At 36.3% G+C, this 26,436-nt stretch overlaps 1 protein-coding gene across 5 annotated transcripts in view; it reads right to left on the minus strand.

Moving 5' to 3' along the window:
• The window catches only part of PRKN (parkin RBR E3 ubiquitin protein ligase), a 691,175-nt gene that overhangs the window by 112,257 nt on the left and 552,482 nt on the right, over positions 1–26,436 (minus strand). For all 5 annotated transcript variants that reach the window (XR_007375493.1, XR_007375494.1, XR_007375492.1 and 2 more), the window contains exons 8-9: positions 23,396–23,457; positions 11,527–11,676 (exon numbers count right to left, since the gene is read on the minus strand). Coding sequence is in view for 1 of the 5 variants with exons in the window: in XM_048938032.1 (XP_048793989.1) it covers positions 11,527–11,676; positions 23,396–23,457 (212 nt within the window). In the remaining 4 variants the exon portion in view is untranslated. The remainder of the gene's footprint in view (positions 1–11,526; positions 11,677–23,395; positions 23,458–26,436) is intronic.

Here is a 26,436-nt window from a genome sequence, read left to right on the forward strand (position 1 = left end):
GAATACACACAGCCAAGGCACATACTTTAACCAACACTTTTATTCCTTTATACCAGGCTTGCCTATCAAAGGATTTAATAAGTTAAACGTTTTCCAATAGAACATAGAATTTCAGACCTTGTCAAGGATCTGTAGAGAAATTCCTACTTCTGCCTGGGCTCCACCTCTGCTTTGTCACTGAGCACAGTGCAGGCATTCAGAGGTGTCGTAGTGCCTCATGCAGAGTCATGAGTTCCAACAGAGAAAGCAAGTTAAAGCTCCTTCTCTCTCCCTCCCAGCTATTCTCACAAAATGCAGGAGATATTTCTCACTCTACAGGTCAAGGGATAGAGTGAAGATATTGGTGTTACCCTGAGAATTTTCAATGCTCATTAAGATCCTGCCAGGTCTTCTGAGCCCTCACCCTGAGACTGCTTCCTTATTGCTCTCATTTTCCTTTTTTACTCCTTCTCTATCTCCAGAGGAGATCTTGAGGATTTCAGCTTTGATCCTCTGCCTTTTATTGTTTTTTTTTTAGATTTTGGCTTTTTTGTTTAGGTCAAATGTCACTGAAAGACTATGTTATCAACAGGCATATTCAACTAATTAAAACTTTTAAAGAATAGCTCTGTTTAATAAGCTTTCAACATAAGCATCCTCATCATAAAGACTAAGAAATTTCAAAGCGAATGTTTAACAGTCACGAAGTTTCTTAAACAAAATAGGACAATAAAACTTACATTCAGTTTAGTTGGAATGGAAGAGTAAGGAGAAAACTAAGTCTTGTCAGGTTTCTTTACTTATGGTACTATTATAGAAGACAATCCGTTACTACTTTTTCTTCGTACAGCATATGTAATGTTAGCCATTGGCTTTAAAGTAGTGACTTAAAAATCAATCTTTCTTTTTTTAATATAGCCATTCCAAGTGTGCAGAAGGGACTTATCACTGTTGTTACTTGGTATTACAAATGTGAGCATTTCCACTAGTATTAAATAGAAAATGACAGAGATTAAATACAAAACATCCTATCACTATTTGATATGGAAACAGCTGCAAGCTTAACCAGTCTATTTTACTGGTGACTCAGCCTGAACAAGTGAACCACCAGTACATAAAATCTTACTCTTAATCTCTTCATTTATGTCTTGCAAATGCCTGAAGAATAGACTTTATCATGGTAGTGATTATCACGCAATTTAACATAAAAGCTTTTGGAAAAAAAAACAAAAAAACAAAAACGGTACCAATATTCTCATTTTTGAGAACTGTAAGGATAAAGTGGAGGTAGCTGAGACTTGGTTATTCACCCACGATTTTCTGACCTTAGTCAAGGCCTTTAGTCACAGAATGGAAGCTTTTCAGAATCTTCCCTTTTTTCTGCCTTATGCCAGTTTTATAAGCACATACTGAGTCTGGTTTTCCTACGATTTCCCACTGAATTACAGTTAGTCATTGTTCTCCAAATCTATATGTTTTCTTTTCAGTAAGGATATTATTACTTTATAGCATAAGGATATCTTCTATTTAATTTGGCAATTTACTTTTGGTCATTTCACTTTATTTTCATAATTTGCCTTTGACTTCACTATGTTCTCTTTATTCCATTACAGCTTAGTGACCTTAATATCATTGTTAAAGTTGAAATGCAACTTCTATTTCAAACTCACTTGCACAAGCTTAAAACTTTCCCCAGATAATCTCTCTCAGACTGAATTTTTTTTTACACTTATGCTTTGTTAGAAGTGGCTTTTTGTTTGAAGCTTCGTAAGCATCATCTATTTGTTTTGATTTAGCCAACATGAAAAGACAGCAGTTCTGCAGCAGTCAAGACAGCTTTCAGATGCTATTTTTTGGACTCTGATAATTGAAAATCAGCTTTGTTTCAGCACTTCAAAATCAACTTTGATTGTGGAATGGTGGCTTTGCTAGCTCTTTGAAATTGTTTGGAAATAATAAAGTTATATATGTGACTTCATTATTAAAAAACTCTGAAGCAGTGGTGGTGAGGGAAGTTGATCACAAAATAACAGCACTAACTAAAAATTGTAAAGGATATTTATTTTCCATAAGGAAATTATGCTTACTTATATTTTATAAATAAATCAAATTATTTATCTCTAAATCTTTTATTGTCTTTTTTTCCCTTACTCTTTATGGATTGTATGCAACTAAATATGTTACAGAGTGCCCAGTCAATCTGGGTTCAATACAGTATCTGGAAATAATGTAAATATTTTTCTTAGACTGGTGAAAAGAAAAAACAGTCACTCTTTATTCCATGGACATACTGTTATAATTACAAAATGTTGTCTGCAGATATAGCACAAAATCCTACAGAGCTGTAAACCCAAGCTTAAGCAAAGGTAAGCAATGGTAAGGTGCAGACAAGTTCATGTATGCTTTCAACAGAAAGGATTTTGAGCTAGGAAGTGTTAACGCACACTACCCTCACCTTTTCTACGATTCTTCTCCATGGTTGCCTGTAGTGTGGATTTTATGCAATACCCTTTCATCACAGAGTCTCACAGTCTCAATACATAATAATTTAATGCCCTATTACTTGAAAAATGCTGTTGTTATCTTGGAAGAATGAGCTAAGAGCCTGGCTGACCAATAGGGAACTTACCCATTTCAGAAAGTCAAGGCAAGGCTCAGAAAGAAATCCTTTGGACATTTCTTTAATCAGATAATGGAGAAATATATATATAAAGCTAACGTTTTTTATTGGGACACTCCTTTTAGTAAATGTTTATTAAAAAAAAAGAAGTGGAATTACTCATGAGTGCCATGCTAACACAGCTAGTTTCCATATTTGTACGTCAGATTCGTAGAATGGCCTGGGTTGAAAAGGACCTTAAAGATCATCTAGTTTCAACCCCCTGCTGCAGGCAGGGTTGCCAAGCACAGGCTGCCCTGAGCCACATCCAGAATTTATGCAGAATAGACTTACATCTCGAACGCTCTAGTGCAGATTTTCAGTCTGATATTCAATGAAACAAAGGCTACAGGTGCTACAAAAGCTGTGTATTGTGCCACCCAAAGAGTACATCTTTCCTTTAGCATTCAGAACTTTGAACTTTTTTCCATGGTTAAGCTACAATTACCAGTCAGTAGGTTCATTCTAATCTAAGATCCTACTGTTTAGCTCCTATCTTTTTTACTCTATCATTTCCCATTGATTAAGTAGCTCTTGCATTTTACACTAATGCAGTAATAGAATCCAAAGTGCCTCAGGAGGTCTTTATATGAAAGGCAATAAATAATCCTACCTTGATTCACATTTATTTTCCTTTTCATTTATAAGCAATTTTCTGCATTCAGCCTGTGTTTCTCCTTCCTCTTCAAATTCAGAAAGTTTTAAGAAGATTGCTCAAATGAGCCTCTCACACAATGAGGATCCCGCTTTCGGTTGCTGCCTCTCTCAAAAAGTACAGTCTTTGCTGATTGCATTATTGTTCCCCCTCCAGTGTCTCAGTGATAGATCTGCTGGGTTTTTTTTTTTCTCCATACCAAGTTTTCCATTAACCCCTAGTTCTGCTAATTTGCAAGTTATTTGTATTCATCTGACCTATTACACAGCTGCAGTCAGTACATAAACTGTATAAGCATGCCTGTTACAACCAGGAGTTTTGATCCATTAGCTGAAGGAAATACAGGTCAGTTTAAAATGGCTGTACTTCTCCATCAGCATTTCCCCTGTGTCATAAAAGCAAAAATAATCTTACTCTATATATAAATGGAATACGAAGCCAGAAGACTAAAGTTACTTTCCCATAAGTGTAGAATTTAATGGATATTTCTGTAATCAGTTTATTTCTCCTTTACTTCATATGTTACACTCCTTGTATTTTCTGATGGGCCACATGATAAAGCGTTGTTCCCAGACTGTCAGAGATATTTCCAGGCACTCTGTTGAACAAGACAGGTATAATGAGAAAAAAATAGTTCCAAGTCACAAATTTCCACTATATATAAGACGTGACAGAATTGTGAGTTCATCTCATATAATCTGAGCATCACGAACAATCAATTATCACCCAGATACTGCTACATGGAGCCCAATTATTTTAATTAGACAAGAGCACTTCAATCATCAAAAGACTGGAATCACAGTCCACTTAACAATGCACTTTCGTGAAGCTGTTCCTCCAACTCAGTGTGCTGATATCAATTACAGCAAACAGTGAATATTTTAAGCCATGCAAATGTTCATGCTTCTTCTTGTAGATGCCATTTTACCCTTTCTGAAGATGAAGGAATTTGAAGGCAGCTTCAGCTCTGGAATCTAAACACAGAGCAAGGGACAAAGCTGACTGGTTGGCATCACTAAAACTGAAGTTCCCACACCCTTCTAGGTGACTGTTCCATTCAACAGTTTACAAGGAACTATGATTCAGTTGATAAATCATAAAAGCAACAATGTGGTTTTAAATCTTACTCTTATTTTATCTCGGCCTTCAGTTTAAAACAGGTCTGACACACTTGCAGTTTCAGCTAAATCACTAAAACAAGGACCATTTCTTTCTCAGCAAAACATTGGTCTACAAATCACAGTTTGACCCAATTTAGGTTCACACAGATCAAGTTTATCCCCTTTTGTCATAGGTCCGTGTGTCCAGGTTTGACTCTGCTTTATAAGCGATAATGTGATTTTATCCTAGTTTTCTCTCATACAATTTCCCTCACTCAAAAGTAATGCACTTCTGCTAACTGTGTTCTCATGGTAGATTACAGAGGCCAGCAGCCTCCATTCCCTCATCAGGTAACTACCTTGTGTCTCTAACTCCTTGGTCCTTCTTCCTCAGACCCCACCTGGTGGATTTTAAATAGTGAAGTACTAGGTAAGCCACTAAATAACAAATCAAGTCCACGCATTGAAGACATAGCACATTTAATACAAAATGTTCAGTGTTCATGTAGAATAGCCATTTTCCAGATGCCTGCATGATGCAGAAATACGGAAAAAGCTATACCTTACATACATGAAGGGATACAGAATGTGATCACCTAATATGGCACATCTTACATTGTCCTAGACATCTAGCAAACAGAGCTGATGGTGTTTCGAGTCTAGGTCAGTTAGAGTTGAAGAGTCACATGTTGTTTTCTAACACTGTTTTTATCAGCTAGTTCTCTGATTTGGGAGGTAAAAAAAACCCAGCACTTATTCTTTCAACTATTGAACCAAGCACAAGTAATTGATTTATTCTACTCATAGATAGTATTTGTTTTGTTTTTGCTAGTTATATGAATGAACATGATCTATTATACCAATAATGGAACCATTCTCTGGGTTTTTTATCCAGTCATTGGCAGCTGAGCTTCCCATCAGTCACAAGATCAATGAATTGCAGCACTGCAAGATATGGGCAATAGAAATAATGGACCTTGACAGCAATACATACAATTTGTTAATTGCCCAGTGTTGTTCTAGTTAAAAGCTTTTATTAAAACATTGGCATTTTTTAAAGTTCCACGCTTAGACTTCATTTTAAATCACATAAAACATAAACAGAAAGAAAAAATCGAAAATCCAAAAAGAATTTTTGTTCAGTCTGAGAAAGCCTGTCATATTTTAGCAATGAAACAACTTGCTTAGCTACTGAAACATAGCACATCAACAAGATGGAATTCCACTTTCTGAAGACTACAGAGTGCCCACTCAATAGAAGAAAGTAATACATGATGATTGGCTAGAGTCAGTGGCGCAGTGCTAGCAGCTCAGCATTTAGCCATAATAGAAAATGTCTGTCTCATTTTCATTCCCCTTGAAAAAGCTCCCTCTAGTATATTATGAAACACTCCTACTGTGAGTTAGTTTCTTAATCTCAGCAATACTTTCAGCTATTACCTTATCCATGGTAATACTGTTCTAGTGAATTTTCTTAGAAGCAAAAATTTAATGACATATGGAACCAGGACAGATACCTGAAATGTAATAACAAAGAGTAACCCAGCAATTTAACTACAGATAGTACTAGATAGTGGCTATCTCCTATTTCCATTTTAGCATATTGCAAATGACATAACGGCCTTCAGGTCTTCTCTTTTTTCGAGTTATTACTCTGTTTTTCAAAACCACAGAATCTCCTATTTATGCTACTGCCTTCATTGCCATTCCAATCGTAAAACTGAGACAAGAATTCAGATTGCTTTTCACACAGCCTTTCTTCACTCAGAACATTTTATTAATCTGATTAGAGAAGTAAAACTTTTTCAATCCAAATATCTTCAAAGACTGTCTTGAATTACCAATACTCATCTTGCTATCTTTAAATCTTGAGGTATCTATTTTCTTTTTGCATACATTCAAGATTTTCCCGCTGCTGCTAATGAAGAATCAAACATTTCTATCTGCACTTATATTTAGAAATTAACTCTTTTAGGCTAGTGAGACTTTCAAATGTTTTGATCAGGCAGTATATATAGAATCTTTTGCCAAAAAACAGATGCAAGAGTGAGAATTTGCACAAAGAAGGTACATGCTGATCATGAAAATATATTGCGTTAGAGGTAAGCTTTTCAACAACAGACTTAAAACTGCCAGATGTTGAAACAAATTTTCTCTTCAAGATCGAGGAATTTTACAAACTATTATATGCTCTCATATGTATGAAATAGCTCTGAAACAATATTTCCAAGCTAGTTCATGCCTCAGAGTTTAAGCATTTTCACACATTACTCCAGGCAAGATATAAACTTGTAAGGTAAACAACACTGCCTTGGAAAGATAAAACACCCCAAACTAACAAAATACTCATTTGGGTTATCAAAATTTAAAGACTGAGAACTTTTTGCTTGGAATTTTTATAATTCGGGTTTGTTTCATCAGAACAAAATATTCTTCCCAATTAGGTAGTGTCTGTCCATGTAAATATTATTATGCTTAACACAGATATGAAGTATGTATGCTAAGAAATGTATGAACAAGAGATAATAACCAAAAATAAAAAACTTTGCAAACCATAGGAAAGTGCACTGCACTTCTCCTGTAACTACTTTAGAGTGTCTTCTACTTTATTAAGCTTTCTGAAAGGACAGACAATCATTAATTCCACAAATATACTGCAATTGATTGCATTAACATATGATTTCTCAGCTATGAAAGAAGAATGCAAGAAGAAATCAACAGGAAAAAATTGCTGGGAAAGTGAAATTGCCTTTGAGATTTTGTTCTATGAGGTAAAATGGCCTAGGAATACTATATATAAGGAAGACAGGGTATCTACATCTATTGATTTTTCAAGGAACTCTTGCAGTCTGCAGCCTTAAAATTTCACCCATTCTGGAACACAATACATTTTTCTGTGAAATCTTCATATTTTTCAATGGCACTGTCTTTACACATATAGTGTAAATTATGTAGTAAATACGGTATAGAAGAGCTGAAGTAACCCCAATATTTTTGCTGCCTTTGCAAGGTTACAAAACTTCCATTATCACTGTATAATGCAATCCACTACAGTTATTTTCTCACTTGTGGACTGGAGCTTCAGCTGAGGGAAGTCAAATGAAAGACCACAAAAATCAGTGATAATAGCTTGTTCTTAGCATAATTTGGAGTGGTCTCAGGACTTCCATGAACTATATCACTTAGCTATAATGTTAGCAGTCAGATCCCTGAACAAAGGATCAACAAAACATAGAGGAACTGGAACTAAATTATTCTTCTTGCTTATATACACTATGCTAGCAAGGAATGAATAAACTCAAAGGGGAAAGACTGTCAGAGGCTCTATCTCCATAATCTCAGTTCTCCCATTCCAAGGGAATCATAGAATCATGGAATAGCTTAAGTTGGAAGGGACCTTTAAAAGTCATCTAGTCCAACTCCCCTGAAATGAACAGTGACATCTGTAGCTTGATCAGGTTACTCAGTCCCACCTGAACTTGAGTGTCTCCGAGGATGAGGGCATTCACCACTTCTCCAGGCATCCTGTTTCAGTGCCTCACAACCCTTTTGCAAAAAACTTCTTTATGTCCAACCTAAATGTCCCCTTTTTCTGTTTGAAACCGTTTCCCCTTGTCCTATCACAATGGACCCTGCTAAAGTGTCTGACCTTTTCTTTCTTAAAGCCCTCCTTTCAGTATTGAAAGGCTGCAGAGCAGAGGGGCACAAACACCTCCCTCAACCTCTTGACCACTCTTCTTTAGGTGCAACCCAGGATATGGTTGGCTTTCAGCACTGCGAGGGCACACTGCTGGCTCATGTCCAGCTTCCCATCCACCAGTACCTCCAAGTCCTCTAGCCTCCCATCTCCCAGCTGGTATTTATAGCACAAGTCTCTGCTTGGATCAGTTAACTGATATCGCATGCTGCAAAATGTTTTTGCTATTGTGAAGAAAGGGTTGGGATGCAATCACACATTACTTAGTTATCATCCCACTGAAAGATATTAGCAGTGAAAGTTTCCTAGGACAGATGAGCTATACATGTATATATCTCAAAGCAAACTTTTTAATAAGCAAGCAGTAAAGTCCTCCTTGAAGCTCCACTCTAACCTATTTTTAACTCCTTGTTTTTTTTTTTTTTTGGTATAAAATATGTAGGAAATAACATCACAGTATAAAATAAAACAATTCAAAAATGTTTTATTCATAGAGCTCTTGCATGCCTTGATTACTACAGCTTTTCCTGTACTAAGGCCAACTGGCACAATATGTACTTTCTTCTATGTTTTGTTGCTGCTTTCTTGTATTAAATATGTCAAACTTTTATATCTCGGCAATAAAAGTTAGTAATGTAGGTCTGATGCATAGTAATGAAGGCAAATTTAACAGTATAAAATGATAACATTCTGATAAATCAGTTAATATGTTAATGGCTAATAATAAAAAATGCAAAAAAACTAGGCAAGAGTGAAGTCAGTCCATAGTATCACAACATGGATATGGCTGATGACTGTTCACGATCATTAAAAATATTTCAGCATGTTACTTTCTATGTCAAAAGAAATCTGTTTGTTCTCTGTAGCAGACACATATTTATCTAAGGTAGCTTTTGGGTGAAGGAGTGACGACTCATGTTAGGTCTATTTTCTTCTGCTAAGTCTATGTCATCACTTATTTGAACTTTACCAATAGGCAGAAATTCATATACCCCAGAAGAGACTCTATGCATCTAAAGTGTAGTTTACAGGATGACACACGTACTCACAAAGGATCTCCAGATTCATGTTGCCTTATTTCTTTGCTTAGCTGCTTCAACAAGCAACTTATCTCTAGCCTAGCTGCAGAGGTAAATATTGCAAGACATCTTTTGCTGAATTTATTTGGATGAACAAAAAGGATGTTCCTTCTCTGAGCCTGTAAAGAACTATGTTTGCTTGTGAAAGAACCCAGAGCTCTGATGTGTCTGAGCCTGGATTTCTATGACACTTATTCCACAAAGACTGGAAGGCCTTCACAATAAAATGACCAGGTTTTGTCTGGAAAAAAAGCATCATCACAGCTTAAATTTCTAAATAAAAAACACCCAAAGAGACTCCAGAAGATGGAGTAGAAATAAAGAGCTTTCCTAATTGTCTTGGTGTCCTTGTAGGCAAATTCTTACTTTTTACCAGCACAATGAGTTTCTCACCAGCAGCTGACTTGGCCATCACTCTGTGATGCCATGGCATTCCTTTTTCTCCCTTGCTTTTGTCTATGTGCTGCCACTCCCAGCTCTGGGCTTGTAGCCTCTGGGAAGGCAGTGAGTGAGACTCTGTCACCCCGAGCAAGCTCAGAAACACCTGAGAGAAGTAGTAATCCCCTTCATCTCTCTCATGAAGGAGAACTAGTTGCTTGTAATTCTAAGAACAGTTCCTGTTCACCACAACTCTATGCATTAGACACTGTAAAGAACATTTAAAAAAAAAAAAAAAAGAAGAAGAAGAAAAAAGCCTAATCTGTGCACAAGTTCTAGTTGGATAGCATGCAGACACATGTGAGTTCCACGAAGCAGGACATAATATATGTAGTATTTGAACTCTCACAACAGGCAATATTCTGTCACGAGTCTTCTTTCAGGTTATCATTTGTCAGGGGGCAACGAAAGACTCAATGACATGTTTTTTTTCACCACATTCCATTACAGATTCTGAGGAAGGGCCTTAATATTTATAACAATTGCTTACAGACCAAGCTTTTGCTTCTCATTTCCCAGTGAAATGTAGTTCATAATGTTAAAGGCATTACATTGTCCAAACAAAGGGTGAGGTTAAACTCCAGACTGTAGATCTGGTCACTAGCAAATACAACACAGATTCCACTGAAGGAAACAGAACACTTAGCTAAGCTAAGCAATACATCAATCCTTTATGCTTTGTGAAATTTATTCACAGGGCTTTTGCAGATTCAAAATGATGATGAATGAAGCTGCAAAACACAGTTTGATTTTCGTCATTTCATGGCAGAAAGTAGAGTAAAAATTACTTGTGATTTTATCTTTCTTAAACAATCCCTAATGGTTAATCTAGATGCATTTCTTCACATTTACTCAGTCTTGTTTCTTATTACTCTCTCACCTTCTGCTTTATTTTATTGCCCTATGTCTGCTCAGTGAGGCTGGGGAACCTCTCTTCTACATGCACCACTGCATGGACGTATAGAAAGTTTTACCAAGGTCGACAGATGCTAACCCACTCAGAGAAGACAAGTTACTGCAACTTCCTACTTCGGCAAACAATTATTCTTCCATGCTATCAGTTTAAGCAACATCAAAACTGCAATAAAAAGTACATTTTCCACAAGAAAGACAACAGCAGGAGCATGATAATATTTTATAAATACAGATATTTTCTCTTCTCTCATCCTGCATGGAATTCAGTAACGTGAACAGAGAAACAGTCACTTAATAAAATATCAGTCACACTGACATAACATTTAACAGCTTCTTTTATATATAGATTTCTCTCTGCATATTTCTGTTTTTGCTGCAGACTGATTCTTGAAAACTACTGTTAATTCTACTGTCAAAAAATCACTGACCTGTATGATATGACTTATTAGCAAAAACATTTCCAAGTGTTGTTGGCTTCCGTTTTCCAAAATTTCACCATTAACTGTGCATAGTCTCTACTTAAAAGTGTGTTTATTTTCATTGTGTATCTTAAAATATGTAATAAATGCTACTGAAGTATCACCAACTGGTTATTCTTTTTGTCTTCTTTTTCTCATTTATGAATGAAGAAAGGTGGTGTTAATATAATAACGAATGATTCAGTCAAGATTCTGCTCATTTTTGCTGAGTATAAGGAGAAAAAACCAAAGTGTGTTTGGACTGTTATTTGTACAACTCATTTTCTTACTTTAAATATTCAGCAGCTTCTAAAACCAATTAAAGCAACACATTCTGGAATGGACATGGTCTGCACAATGAAGTAGTCATTCCTAAGCCACTGTGCTGTATTTCAATAGTTTATAGAGATACAGCATCCCATTCTCTTATAAAGGATGATTCAGAGTCACCAGTGGAAAAACAAAAAGCCCTTTTTTCCAATTTTTCTAACATTCTAAAAAAGCATTTGTTTTTCACAGAGCTGATAGAAAAATGTATATACTTACTCCACAGCCTATTCCATTGCCTGGCTCACATACAATTTTCCTCACTCCTGGTTCGGGTAGCAGACCCGCCCCACAGCTGGGGCTTGGACACAGCAGGCCGCCCATCTGCAGCACGCACTCCTCCGCACCATAGCGCTGGTAGCGGTTGTACTGCAACACAACAGACAGGTGTTAAACTTCCGACTGCAAAGAAAAAAAACAACCCCACAAGCTTAGAGTTTGCATCTATCCCACATATAGAGTCAGTTGTCCTAAGGGCTTATGTGCTAAGTTCAGCTTATTTGACAAACGGTTCAAACTGTGTAGATCACTAAAAGAGGTGTCATAGAATCATAGAGTAATGGAATAGCTTAGATTGGCAGGTACATCAAAGATCATCCAGTTTCAACTCCTCTGCCATTGGCAGGGTTGCCACCCACTAGATCAGACTGCCCAGACTGCTCATTTTGCTCCAATTCACTTCGCATGCATCATTCAGTTATCTTTTAAACAACTAGAAAAACATATGAGACACTAAAATCAAGAAACTAGCAGGTTCTTCCTGTGGATAATGCTGAGAACTCTTATACTGATATACCAAAAACATGATTGTAAACATCATAAATGTAGTTCAACAACAAACACTGATAAATGCTGTGTACACACTGAAAAGAATCCACAGAAAGACACAGAATAATGTTTTTGAGCCAAACAGTTGCAAAAATTTGGTCAGTCAATTTCCATTTCAAAAAACATTTCATGATACTCATTGATAAAATAGTTGTCTCACATCCACTTAATTTAATATCAGATGCAAGTGGTTTTACTTCCAGGGTTTTCCAGGAAATTCTCTTAGTTTCTGCAGTTTTCATCTAGTCCCATACCAATGACTTGGTATGGGCTTTGGAAATGTCTCTAATTTGATGGTAGACACACTGACATACAGGAATATTGAATAACACACCCATTCTATCCTCTGAGACAAAAAACGCCCACTCTAAGATGACTGATGACATAGCAGTAACTTTCCCTGGTCTAACTTATCGTGTTTTCAAACTGAGATAAACTGAACAAGTCCAAATCATGCTGCGAACATGTAAATCACATCCACTCTAGGGCTCTGCGCTGGCTCAGTTCCATCCTAGTAGCTATAAAACCACTGCTACAGATTCACCTATAAATCTGGTCTACTGTAGAGTGAAATAAATGAAAGAATTTCATTTAAACAGACCCATGAAAACAGGAAAATCTAAAAGGCCAAAGAAAAAGGGAGTAGCATGAATTTTCTTTTAGAGCAGAATGACTTTATGGTGAGCTAAAGGAACAAAACAAACTTTATGTTACAGTGCTCACAACAGTATTTAGTGCTTCATAAATTTTTTCTCTTATAACTGCTCATGAAAATCCACTTGTTCCCTTTTTCTTGGATAACAAACAAAAATCTGGTTGCGATTTTGTCAGCATTCCCATAATAAATTCTCAGCTGAAAAAAAATATATATTCTTTCTATTTTCTAACTTAAAATAGAGGTCATGAAGAGACTGCTCTGGTCACCTCTCCCTTTCTTTTGATTCACAAAATGACAGGATAGGTAAGATTGGAATCAATCAGTCTTCTTAAGCCGCAGGTAGGAAATGGTCCTCTTGGCAAGATGGACAAAGAAGTTCTATTCTGCCTGAAAAGTTTGATATTTTATAGGATTTCAGCACAGAATTCTTGCATAATTATAGCACTCTTATCAGTGATTTTCACACAATAAAAGCCAAACGAGTGGATCAATACAATGGCTGGAAAGACCACACAGAGTGCATTTGCACATCTTGATATCTAGTTATCAGCCAGTTTCCTACTTTCAAAGCTCAGATACATTTACAAGATCATGGAGTCATAGAACGGTTTGGGTTGGAAGAGACATTTAAGATGATCTAGTTCCAATCCCTCTGCTATATGCAGGGATAACTCCCTCTAGACCAGGCTGCTCAAAGCTCCATCCAGCCTGGCCTTGAACATCTCCAGGGAGGGGGCATCCACAACCTCGCTGGGCAACCTGTTCCAGTGATCTATCATAAGAAGCCATTTTCCTTATTCCTTGTGCTTGCACAGTAGCTCAGTTAAACTCAGCAATTGACTAAAACATGTAATAGCAGAATATAAACATGTTCTACCGTACATAATTTGCTGATTTATATCCTGTATTCTGTGATCTGAAATAAAATGTCTCATTTTACATTAAGGAGCATTTACAAAAGGTTTGTAAAGGACCAAAACACCATTAGTAAATTATTAATTAGCAACTTTAATATAGTGACAGATTACATCTATCAGAGATGTTTCCTCTTGATATAACACAGCCATACATATCACACAGCCCTGACACAATCAATATGCTTAAAAAAAGTTTTTAAAAAAGTTGCAAAAGCATGTAAATGACTTTGGAATATGTGATTATGTTTTTCATCACTTGTCTGGAGATTTAAAGTAGTATTCATTTAATTTAATTTCAATTTCTACAGTGATGATACCTACGGTTGTATGAGTTGCTTTAACTCATTTGACAGGGAGAGAGAGGATGCAATTTGTCTTTTCTCTTTTAGATATATACCTCAGTATGAGAAGAACCAAGTCTTAGAGCACCCTGTTGTATTAACAATAAAGAGAAATCAGATAATTTGCCAGATACTGACACCTGACATTATGTAACTCCCATAATAGGTGCTTCAGAAGCAGTAATTCTGATCCTAAGTCACTGGGCCAAGCTATTTTTGAATCCAAGGATTAAATATCCAAATAAGTTAGAATGTGAATTACCTACACAACATTCTTTCTTCAAAAATTAAACATTCAACCTAAGCAAATCATATTGGCTCCAAATATACAGAATGTGAAGAGACTGTTATCCCAGTAAGGGAATTTATCCTGACTTAAGTGTGATGTCTAAGATAGGTGGGATAAATCACCCTGAATAAATGTTTTAGCTGAAGCTCAGAATACTAACTTAAGCCAGATACCTAGTACTTACAGAGCTGTCACCGGAAGATTAATTCCTTTGTTCATTCAAAATATTTCACATTATCTATTACTCAGTTATTAGAGTGTGCACCCTATTTAGTGATGCACTCACCAAGTGAAAAGTGTTCTGCATATTAAAAGTATGAAAAATATTGCAAATTATTTTTAGGACAAACTTCTGAAAAAATGTAATATATGGAAAATTTGACTGAACTGCCATTTATAGCACCCGATTTCAATTCCTGTCAGCAGCACAGCCTTCCTGTGGTTTTCACGTAAGTCACTTAATCTATGCTTCTCATTGGTTCCCCATTTGTAAGGAGGTAGAGTGATACTTGCTGATTTCACTGTAGTGTTGAGAGGCAAAATCCATTAATAGTTATGAGGACATCAAATACTATGGTAATAAGAGGCATAGCATTACACAGAAATCACCAGTTGTCTACTGCTGCTAGAAATCAGCTTTTGAGCAAAGCATGCAGGGCATTAGAAATATGCCTTAAAAATATAGGTAAGTATATAATTGCCAGATTTACCACAGAATCATGTATTTCAATATGTAGTTGGAAAAATAAGTTTATAAAATATGATTTACTCCAAACATTTAGTGCTAAGACAGATAAAGGTACATAAACAAGGTACTTAAAAAAGATAATTTTATATATATATATATATATATATTTAAATTACTTATTTATTTATTTATTTTTTCTGTGAAAACAACATTCTGCCATGGACTTTCCCCTTGGTTTGCTAATTGTCCCAGCCAACCCAAATCTATACCTTCCACTGAATAAAATTTTTAGTAGAAAAAATTCCCAGCTCTACTTCTGCTATTTTAACCACATCATAAAGATCTTTCATGCATGTTTTGCTCAAAAAGAGTTGCCAGGGCCTTCAGAAATGATTTTCATAAATGATTATAAATTATATTATGACATGGACACAGAAATTGGATAACAGTAACCATTTATTCCCTGCTCCCCACTTTGCAGATTGGGATGATATCCCTGGAGAGTTTGAATAGCACCAGGTTTTCAACCAGAGGAAATTCAATCACTTAATATTGTAAATCAGTGATAATATAACTGAAATCACTGGCCTGATAGAAGAATGAAACAGGGTCAACTATACATTTCTCTACTTTAAGGTTCACTGAGATTTAGATATTAAGACAAACCTGAAATGCACCTGGATGCACAAAACCCTTGTGAAATAAACTTTGTGAATATAGTGCTTTCTTGCTATGTTATGTAACTTGCCAGCTATGCTTTAATATGCCTTGTGCTATGTATTTTAACTCACTTTTAAAATTTCTCTTTATTTTCCTTTTTTTTTTTTTCCCTTAAGCCTAAAAGGATCTTCTCAGTAGCAGCTTCACAGAGAACTCAGGACAAAAGTTAAACAGGTAGATATAAAGCCAAAATTTCTAATCTCTACAAGATAATTTAATTACTTGCTTTTTTTTTTTATCTGCGTGCAATGGTTTCAGAGGAAAGAAAATCTACTTTCTGGAGTCAAATTCTTTTTACTGCTCATATAAATCAAATAACCATCTGTGTGTTTCAAAATTAGATTGTAGGGCCTATTAGTCCATAATGTAGACTAAGCATTTTATTTATATGTATTATACACATACAAAAATAAAATAAAATTAGTTACATAATGCAATTATGTAACTTAAAGTATAAAACCCTTACCACACATTGGAATAGCAAAAGCACTTATAAAAAAGGCAGCATATAAATGACTTTAAAAATAGATTTAAAAAGATTGACTGTGATTGTTTTCCATCATTCTGTGGTTCATTGGACTACCTTTAGTTTATTTTTCCTGAGTTACTGTGCTCCACTGCCTGGATAGAATGGGAAGATCAAGTTCAAAGCATCAGCATTTTACTCCCTCGGGATCACTGAGCACCATAGAGGAGAACAGAAAGAGAATCATCTTACACAGGGCTGCAGTTTGAATGACTTTGGGAAAGTGCGTAAGACAGTCTCAAGAAAATACTTCATAAGCAACCTATGACTAGACCAATACAACACAGTTTACGTACAAAATAAAACTAGGGCAGAGAAAGGGGAAATAAATTTCTGAAAGACTGGAGGGCACAGGATGGTAGAAAGCAGAAGAGCACAAGGTGAGGAGTATGAAAATAATAATTAAGAAAAAATACTATGAAGAGAGAACATTGGAGAAGCATGTATTGGAAGTCAAACTGAACACACAAGACGCATTATGATACAGGGAAGAAAGCTAACTAAGCACATTGTATGGTTTGACACCATATTAACAAACTAGTGAAAGTTATATTATTTTACAGCAGGTATTTATGGAATCAGTGTGAATAGACTGAACGCTGGAAATCAACATTTGATTCCTCCAGACCCTTGTCAGCATTCCTTTGTTCCCTACGAATGGCAAACCTCAAGGCTCATAACTTATGCTTTTATAAATTGCGTAACTGAGATTCACTGAAGTAGAGAATGGCTCAAAGGAACTGCACTTCTCAGGATGCAAGAGTCAGTGTATGCATATTCCATGAGAGTAGATCAAGTTCACCTAAGGGATATAAGAATTCTAACTTGTTACACCTGCCTGAGACCCTGAACACTGTAGTTCAAATATTTCCTCTGCATTCAATAAAAGCTTGGGTGGAAGAGAATTTTTTTTTTTAGAAGGATTTTTTCATTGATAGGCTCTATACAGAAATAACAATGGAAAATGACACTTTTGTTTGATTTTGATAAGACAAGAAAATAACAGTTTTGATCACAAGTACTTTTCTCCCTTCTTTCTCCCTCATTTTTTATTTCTCTCACTACTCTAGTGCACAGGCAACCAGGAGAAAAAGAGTAAGAAAGGAATGCTCTGTCTGTGACAAGAACACAAAGAGTACAAAGTTCTTTAATCCAGAAGCAACAAAGTTGAGGAACTCACATGGATATCAGTTACTTCAGGAAGAAGAGTGTTAGGAGACATGCAAAAAGACAAAAAAATACAAATGTCCTGTAACGTATTAAAAAAACCCAAACTCTAGTAAATATTGCAAGAAAAAAAAAAAAAAAATCATTGCCACACATACATATTTCACAATCCTTATAAAATCCAAATTCATGTTATATGATTTCTGTTCATGTTGTACTCTTTTCACACTAGATTTCCATGTCTTCTAAAGTTACATCTCATATGAAGAAGAGCACAACCCCACATCACCTTTGAAAAGCATGGGAATGTGCACCTGCTGATTTTCAAAACAGAGTACTCTTTGCAAAAGCTTCCCCCAGCTAATAAGGAATGAGTGTCTCCACTCAGGCTGTGTCTGATTTCAGGGATATAAACACCCACGACATTTGTAAAGAAAAAGTGAGCAGTGCTACAAGCTGCAGTAGTAGCTGATAGAAGAGATCTGTTAAAATTGATCATTCCCCTGTCAAAATATCAAGAAACTGGCCAATACATTCTGCAAAGTTGTCAGAGCAGATGATATAGTAGAGAAATGTAGCTATACATTACTTTGCAGCTTCTTTTCCTGCCACTAGGATGTGATCGGCTTCATCTGTTCTGTGACCTGTTGGGGGCACTCAGGTATAGCAGCAGACTGCTCTTATTTGTTTTCCCTTCCAGCCTTCAGATGTAGCTGCTATTTTATTCATGAATCACAATATTCCATTTAAACAATTAAACAAGATTTTTGTATCACTTTGGGGAGAAGAGGGAAATTTCTCAGAGAGTCATTAGGGAGACTCTCTAACAGTTCACTGCAAGTCATCTTGCTATGTTTGTATATCATAGTGTTGAGGCCTGAATTAAAGTGTTCTCTGCTGTTTCTGGCACTGGCTTTTTGAATTACCAGCCGTACAGTGTATTTGGACACAGCCCATATTTACTGCATCTTTAACATGTATTTGCAAGCAGCTTGTATGATCATTTATGTTTACTTGGAGACAGCCAGCCTGACAGGGCAAATGGTTGCTGCAGGAAACTGTAACTTTCTTATATTGTGCTCTTTCTCAATAGCTCACCAGTTAATAAATCTTTCATCCTATTCCTGAATATCTCTCAAGGTACCTATGAAATGAAGCGGTTAGACAGCAGGTTGGACTGCATCCTCTATGCTAGGGGAAAATGATGGATTATGGATAGCAGCACTGAACTGCAAGAAAATGCTCAACAGAACTAAGGCCAGTTAGGTGGCTTCAGGTTTTACCCTTCATGGAACTGCACATCCAGGAGACTCTCTGTGCCTTGTGCGAGCTTTTGTGCACTGGGACTGTCTGTGAAAAGGAAATCCAAAACAACTCAATCAAAGCTGCTTTCTGAACTTTTTCCTGCATCTCTTCCATTCATGTAATGTATCAGGAAACCAGCAACCAGAAAAAGAATAATGATCCAAAACATGAATAAGCCTTTTTATTTTCTCCAGTCTAGAAGAGGCTTATCTTTGGAGACATTTCTAGGTTATAGTCTCTGGCACCTTCTCAAAGTGTCCATTACTGAATGGGGTAGCAATTTGTTGCTAAATGTATTTATGTTGCATTTTAAATCAATTACTCTGGAAGCCAGTTATATCTGGTAAATTAGATATCCACAATGCATATGATGTACCAGAGGAGATTATACTCTTCTATTTCTCCATATAGACTCTTTTCATAAAATCTATGAACAATTCCCTGTTTAGAAGTTTAAACTGGAGACCTTGATGTCTCCAATTAAATGTTAAAAGACAGAGTTTCTAGCAAGAATGAATTTCCTATACCACACATTTTCTTGAGGGAACAGGAGATGTGGGAGATTTACATGTCAAAGAGACTAATGAGAATTTAGACTATTTGGAAAACAATTTTATTATTATAGAACTTTTAGCAAATATTAATCAGTAACTCCTCACACTTCAAGTAAAATATAAAGCATTTATTTCTGAGCATTTTCATTCAGTGCTTATGTTTAGATAAAGAAACAGTTTATTTGGATAGACAGATGGGTAGGTAGGCACATTTCCTAGTGGACTGATCATTAAAGTGGCTCAACAACTTTACCTCTCACTGACATTAATAAAAATATATATAAACTCACTATTTGCTGGAAAAAAATATGCAGTGAAGAAATGTTAGAGATCATTGTTTTCTGTTAGAAACAGATTATTGATTTTGACTGAAATTTTGTTGATAAAAGTAAGAGACTTGATGAAGCAGGCTTCTCTAAGACATTTGTTCTAGTGCTGCATGGCATTTTGATTAAGTATCTAGAGTAATGCAAAATTAATATGCCATATATTAAGAGGATTAAAATTTAGCTATCTGGCAGGTCTGAAATATAATTGTAAATAGGTAATCATCATTAGGCAGATATATTTCCAAAAAGATTCTGAAGGTATTGATTCCTGGACTTATGTCATCTAAAATTTTTATCAATGACTTGGAAGAAAACCAAGGAATACAGAACAGCAGTGAAAAAGTTTGCAATAATTTGAGAAGAGGAGTAATGAACAAGTGAATCCATGCTACAGGGCTGTCAGAGCTGTTGGTCAGGTGAATTTAATCAAACAGCTTTTCAGCTATTTTTCTATGGAGAACCAGCATAGGGCACAATCTCACATTCTAGAAATCTCTAGAAGGGAAATTATGTTCCTTATTGGGCAGCCACTACTTTAACTGGAACCAGCAAGTAGCTACACTGGAAATGCCTGTGTAAAACTAAAAAGTTCCATCATTCTGTCTGAAATATTTGTCAGTCTGGCTGCCTTTTGCTGTGAAAGCAAATTGTTGAGATCTGTTTTAGGGGTATGATAGCTCTTTCTGAGTCACATTCATACATTTGAGTGTTGGTTTGTTTTTTTGTTTTTTTTTTTTTTTTGTATGATCACTTATTGCCTTTTGATAGAAAAAAGTGAACTGAAAATATAAAATATTTGGACATTGAGAAATGGCAGTTACGCAAAGTAGGAAAGGTGCTGGTGCTGGTAGAGTAGTGGAGAGAAAAGAGACTGGCAATTTTTATCTTCCATTGCTGAAAGGTATAATAGGATTTAATGTTTTTACGAGATTTGTAAACAAATAGTGGATGTTTTTCTCAGCAATGTACTCCCATTTAAACAAGAATTAATCCAACAAATTCATGTAATGTGGATTCTAAAGGAGATCAGAAAAGATTATCACAATAGTCCATTCTGCTTTTATAATCTGGCCTTAAATACATAAGCATTTTAAAAATAAATCAAGTTTTGACATGTAGCAGTAACCTGCCTCTGTTATTCCTTGACTGTTGCTTGGATTTGAAGAAAAGATTTGTTGATTGATAATGCTGAAATTCTAATTAGTCTAAATAAAACAGTGTTATAATTAATTATGAATTTTCTATCTAGTATGCATGAGAACAGAAAAAAAACTCCTTTAAAAAAGTAAATACAAAACAAAAATATGAGAGGTCATTAGAATTTTTGTTTTCTCCTGAAATTCCTTCCTCTCTTCATTTAGATGCATTATAGGCTTTTTTTTTTTTTTTTTTTTTTTTTTTTTTAAACATTGTTTTTGCACCTACTTTTCCTTAACTATCAAAGAGCATGCTGATTTCAAACAAGAGCTACTGTGGTCATCACTAGATTCAAGACAACAAAGCTTTTATAGGTACACAACATAATTGCAATATTCTTCACGCCTTTGTGGGTTCAGGGAATATTTCAAATAGCACAGCAATGTTCACTACTTCACAAAGCACTTATTAAGGCTGTAACGATAATCATTGTACCTGAATAACCTGTTAGTGCAGCCAGTTTAAAAGAAAGACAAATCTTCACAGGTCTGATCCATTTTGTAATGGATCTTTCTAGCTGCGTATTTTTACACTCCTAATGCTTGCTAACAAAAGTTTTTCATCCAATCAAGTGTAGTCACTAAAATAAGAGCAATTTCATTATGAAAATCAGTAAAAATACCTCAAATATTCTGAGTGGCAAAAATATAGTATTTGCTTGATTAGCAAAACTTTATTAATTAAAATTCTCCACTCTCTTCAAGACTTTTCTTATCAATGGCAAAAAATAATTTTCTTTTAAGGTTCCTCATGGTTTACATAACATCTCACTTCTGACAGTCATGTGACATTATCTAGTTCAATACTGAAAAGATGTAAAGATAGGAGAGTGGAATAAAGAAAGAAAGATTACATTAGTAAGTCTTCAGTCTGACATCTCCTAACATCAGATTTGCAGTCTTAACTCTTTAAGCCTTCATCTTGATGTCTACCACTTCTGCTTCTAAAAAGCAAACAGGAAAAAAACCCCAACAAACCCACAACAGAAAGTTCACCAACTAAATTCTATTGCTCTGTCAGTGGTTGCTATCAAGGCTGAGATGTACTACTCAGACCACTACCAGTGGAATTATCTGTGTCTGGCTTGAGACCTCTCACTCCTACTCACAGTCTTTTCATTTAGCTGTTTCCTACTTTGCGTTCATATCTCTATCTTTCCTCCTAGCCCACTTATTTTCACCACTTGACATCTCATTACATACAGATTTATATACTTCCTTTACTTACTAGTCTCCTCCAGCAAGTTTCTGTGCTTGGTCCCTTCCAGTTCTTGGTCCCAGTTCCTTGTCCGATCCTAATCCCTGCCACTCTTGACTAGCCAGCTCCACATCCCTCCAGTAACCTCAAGCTTCATCTTGCTCTGCTCTCCATTGGTCAGCTGGTTCTCAGCAGTCTCTCAGCCCCATCAATCCCAGTCTTTATTTCTTCTATTTCTTCTTTCTGAACTTTCGGTCTCACTAGACTTTTGTTTCTAGTCTCTCTTCTGGCCTACCCTGTTTTCTGTCTTTTTTTCCATTTTTGTCAGACAAATCCTGGCACACTGCTTTCTTCTTGCTAAGAAGAAACTTAGTCCCTGAGGACTTACATGCTTGATTTTCTATAACATCTGAAGTGAGGGACTGGTGGAAGAAAATTGAAAGTCTGGAAAATGTACCAGCAGTCCTAACTGTAAGAAAAATATGCCTGTAGGATAGTGAAAAGGAAAGGTGAAAGAACAGGGTGTTCTAGTCAATATAATCTGATCTAACAGCTAAGTTATCAGACTTTGAATTAACATTTCAGGACATGTTCCTGCCTTTGTCATAGACTTCATATAACCTCCTGTAAGACTCTTGGGGCTATGTTCCTTAATGGAAGCAGACGTTCTGAGGTACAACACACCAATGCTGAGCTTTCAGGCAACTGGTCCCTAAGTACATATAGCAACTCTATGGTAGGCAGTTGGGCTTCATAACAGTACAGTAGGAAAGATACTTGAGACACTGACAACTTGAATTTCAGAAGCACTGAGTTATCTGACAATTCAACTTGCCTCTCAATGTTTAAGGCTATTTTCTCAATATCTCCATACATTGATTTCATTGCTAACAAAACATTAACTGTGACCATCTTGTGACTGTGGTAAAGCATACCTCCCATGCTTTTGTAAGGTCTCTGTATAGAAACAGCTTTGTCAGTGTAAAACGCAGCTATAATTATGAATAAGAAACATTCTTCTAAAAGACTCCGTAGGCTAAAAATAAGAGATGGATAATACAAAACAGTTGTAAATCTCAGTCCCTTAGTCAGATTGTTTGTCTATCTGCTGTTTTAGAGAGCCTGTTTACTGCTGTAGTCTAAAGCTGAAAAGCTGTGGCATATAGCAGATGTACCAATTAATAACCTGTCAAGGCTGATGGATAGAATTAAAAAAAAAATTGCACATATATCTCCTGTGTGCATTTTCCCCCATATTTCAGGTCATTGGGGGTCAGGAGACACACTCTGCTTCTCTGGAAAGAGGCAAAACTGTCTCATTAGTGTCTATCTTTCATGACATTAAGATGTTAACTTTGAGATTCTTACTCACCTGTTCTTCTCCCAGAATCCTGAAGTGATGAACTTCTTTAATCAAGGAGCCTGGACAGCCAGCTGTCAGAAAGAAACAAATACAGCCACTTAAGAACTCCCTGCCAGTGCAGTTTCAGCAATAAGATACATACACACAGAGAGGATAGAATATACAGATTATGTTGGATTTAGAAGATTAGAAAGATAAGCCATGGTTCTGTGGGCAACAGAATGCTCAAAACCGTCTATCAAATAATCCCTCCACATTTCAGAGCATGCTACCAAGAACACGTAGAAAGGTTATATTCTGTATATTTTAGCCCTTTCCCCAAAGGACAAGAAACAAAAAGCAAGATGAAAAGGGCAGCACCATCTGCCAGATACTACCAGCCTCTTAGTGTAACCCAAGAGGTTGGTTAAAAGCAGCTCTTACATCAGAACCTTGGAGCTGCCCAAAGCTGCATTCTGATTCATGTACCATGTTTGGACTCAGCTCTGAGTGTTATAAAGGCTTTCCCTGATTCCCTGAAGGATAGTCTCTGCAGGTGCCACAGATCACTTCAGTTTTGGCTGTTCCAGACACGAACGCATATATGTACTTGTCACCCACAAGTGTGATACGCAAATCAACTACACAGGCAGGAGAGAGATTTGCCAGAATTCTGTAATCAGTTTAAACATTTTTTACATCTGTATCAGCCAGTAAGAAACAATACATCTTGCTACACGACATGCACCTTACTGATCTGTTCAGACTGTCATTACCTGCCTGGTGATGAAACTCAAGCATGCTTAACACTCTTGTGCACTACTAGTTTGGTAAGGGATAAAAATGCAGACTGTGAAAGCAATCTGGGTTTTATTCTGCTTACTATAAATTGAAGCATCTGCTTGTGAACAGAGAAAATTCCTTAAAAGGAATTAAAAGCAGAATATGGGAGGAACTAAAATTTTTATCAACCTGTTTTTCTGCTGATGCAAGTGCGAACAGCTACCTCTCACACTTAATGACTGCTATTAAAAAGATGTAAATGAATTTGGAGACAGTTGTCAGGAAATCTCCATCAGCACCATGGCTTCACTCAAAGGCAATGAGGCATGGCCTTCACTCACAACTCCTGCTGGCATGGCTGTGCTAGGAATACAAAGGGTATTGCCTTTATACTTGCAAGCGCATAACTTAAAAAAGCAAAAAACCCTATTTTGGACACATTTGTAACAGTATGAGTATTTCAGTGGTTTAACTTCTTCTACATAGGGAGCTGATTTAAATGATATTCTAAAAACTTCTTGCTGGAAATGGTTCTACTTTCATTCAGAGAAGGTACATACGGGAAATGCAACATCAACATAACTCCATCACTGAACCCTTTAAAAGGCAGTCAAGAGTTAAGCATATTGTAAGAATTTTCTGTTTCTTGCTTATCTCTCAGTAAATATTACTTTCTTCCCATTTAACGAAACCCAAGATATCCTTATCCTTTCCACCCATCTCCATCCCCTCACAGAAGGATATGCATATTTTTGAATGTGCAAGTTTAGCTCAGAGTGATTTGTTATTAGTAGGTTTTTATTCTCATTTTCTATGACTGCAGTCCCTGTGTGGTCAGATAAAAAAATCACTGCCTAAAATAAAGTTCCTCTTTCTCACCCTCAAGATCCTACGTAATTATTGCTTTTTTTTTCATATATATTTTTTTCTGAAAATATCTGCATTGATTGTACACTTCTATAGGAATTTCTAACTGTTGCAGACAACTGATTTTATATAATGCCGCATGATAATCTTTCTCAGATGATAACTTTTCAACAGCTGAACTGCTTTATAGTTGTCTCTGCTTCTTTCAGCCTTCTCAGATTCTTCTACAAATCTTCTTCCACTCTTATCCTTCCCAATTTGTAATCCCGCCCTTAAGATGGGAAAGTTCCCCTTTTCTTGCCTACCAAAGATTTTTTCTCTACTCCTTGAAATCATATTTCGCAAATGCCTGCTTCTCCGAGAAGTCCATTCCATTTTGCTCTCTTCATGCATGATTTACATAGTTGCCTACAGATGAACTGTTTACCTGTATCCTCTTTTTCTCCATTTATTTCTCTTATAAACACTTGGAACTAAGGACATTTACAAAAAAATTGTTAAATGTATATGAGCACTATACATATGTTTATTATTGTTACTGGTTGGCTACTGACACATTCTCTTCCCAACAGAATACTTTCCATAGCCTAATTTTCAGATTTGTCCAATCCAGTCTCCAATCTTTTCTTAGTCCAGACTTCTACTGGATCTCATAAGATGATTACAGAAGTCACTAGCAAAGAAGGGAAATGACTTAAAAATCATGTCACAGTTGGCAAGATGGACTTCAGCAGCAATCAGTTCAGAAATGCCAAATGTGTGTGATACTGAATTATACTGACAGACATTAAAAGTTTGCTGTCTTTTTAGAAACTCACATTGCAGAAGTAATTGGAAGAAAAAATAATTTGAGGAAAAAATGGAAATAATGAAGACGCATGGAAAATAATAGAAGAAATAAGATAAAAACATCTTTCCTTTTGGATATTTCTGGATATATTTCTGGTATTTCCTATTTCTTGCCTAGGTGGCCCAGAAGGCAAATGGCATCCTGGCAGAAATAGTGTTGCTAGCAGGAGTGGGGAAGCAATTGTCCCTCTGTACTCAGCACTGGTGAGGCCATACCTCGAGTATTGTGCTCAATTTTGGCTCCCTCCCTGCAAGACATCAAGGTCCTGAAGCATGTTCAGAGAAGGGCAGCGAAGCTGGTGAGGGGTCTGGAGCACAGGTCTATAAGGAGTGGCTGAGGGAACTGGGATTGTTCAGTCTGGAGAAAAAAAGGCACAGGGGAGACCTTCCTGCTCTCTATAACTACCTGAAGTGAGTTTGTGGTGAGCTGGGGGTCAGCCTCTTCTCTCGTGTAACTAGTGAAAGGAGTAGATGTAATGGCCCCAAGTTGTGCCAGGAGAAGTTCAGGCTTGACATTAGGAAATACATGGAAACACTACTTTTCTGAAAGAGTGGTCAGATGCTGGAATGGG

Source organism: Lagopus muta, chromosome 2 (genome assembly GCF_023343835.1).
Source record: "Lagopus muta isolate bLagMut1 chromosome 2, bLagMut1 primary, whole genome shotgun sequence".
Classification (NCBI taxonomy): domain Eukaryota; kingdom Metazoa; phylum Chordata; class Aves; order Galliformes; family Phasianidae; genus Lagopus; species Lagopus muta.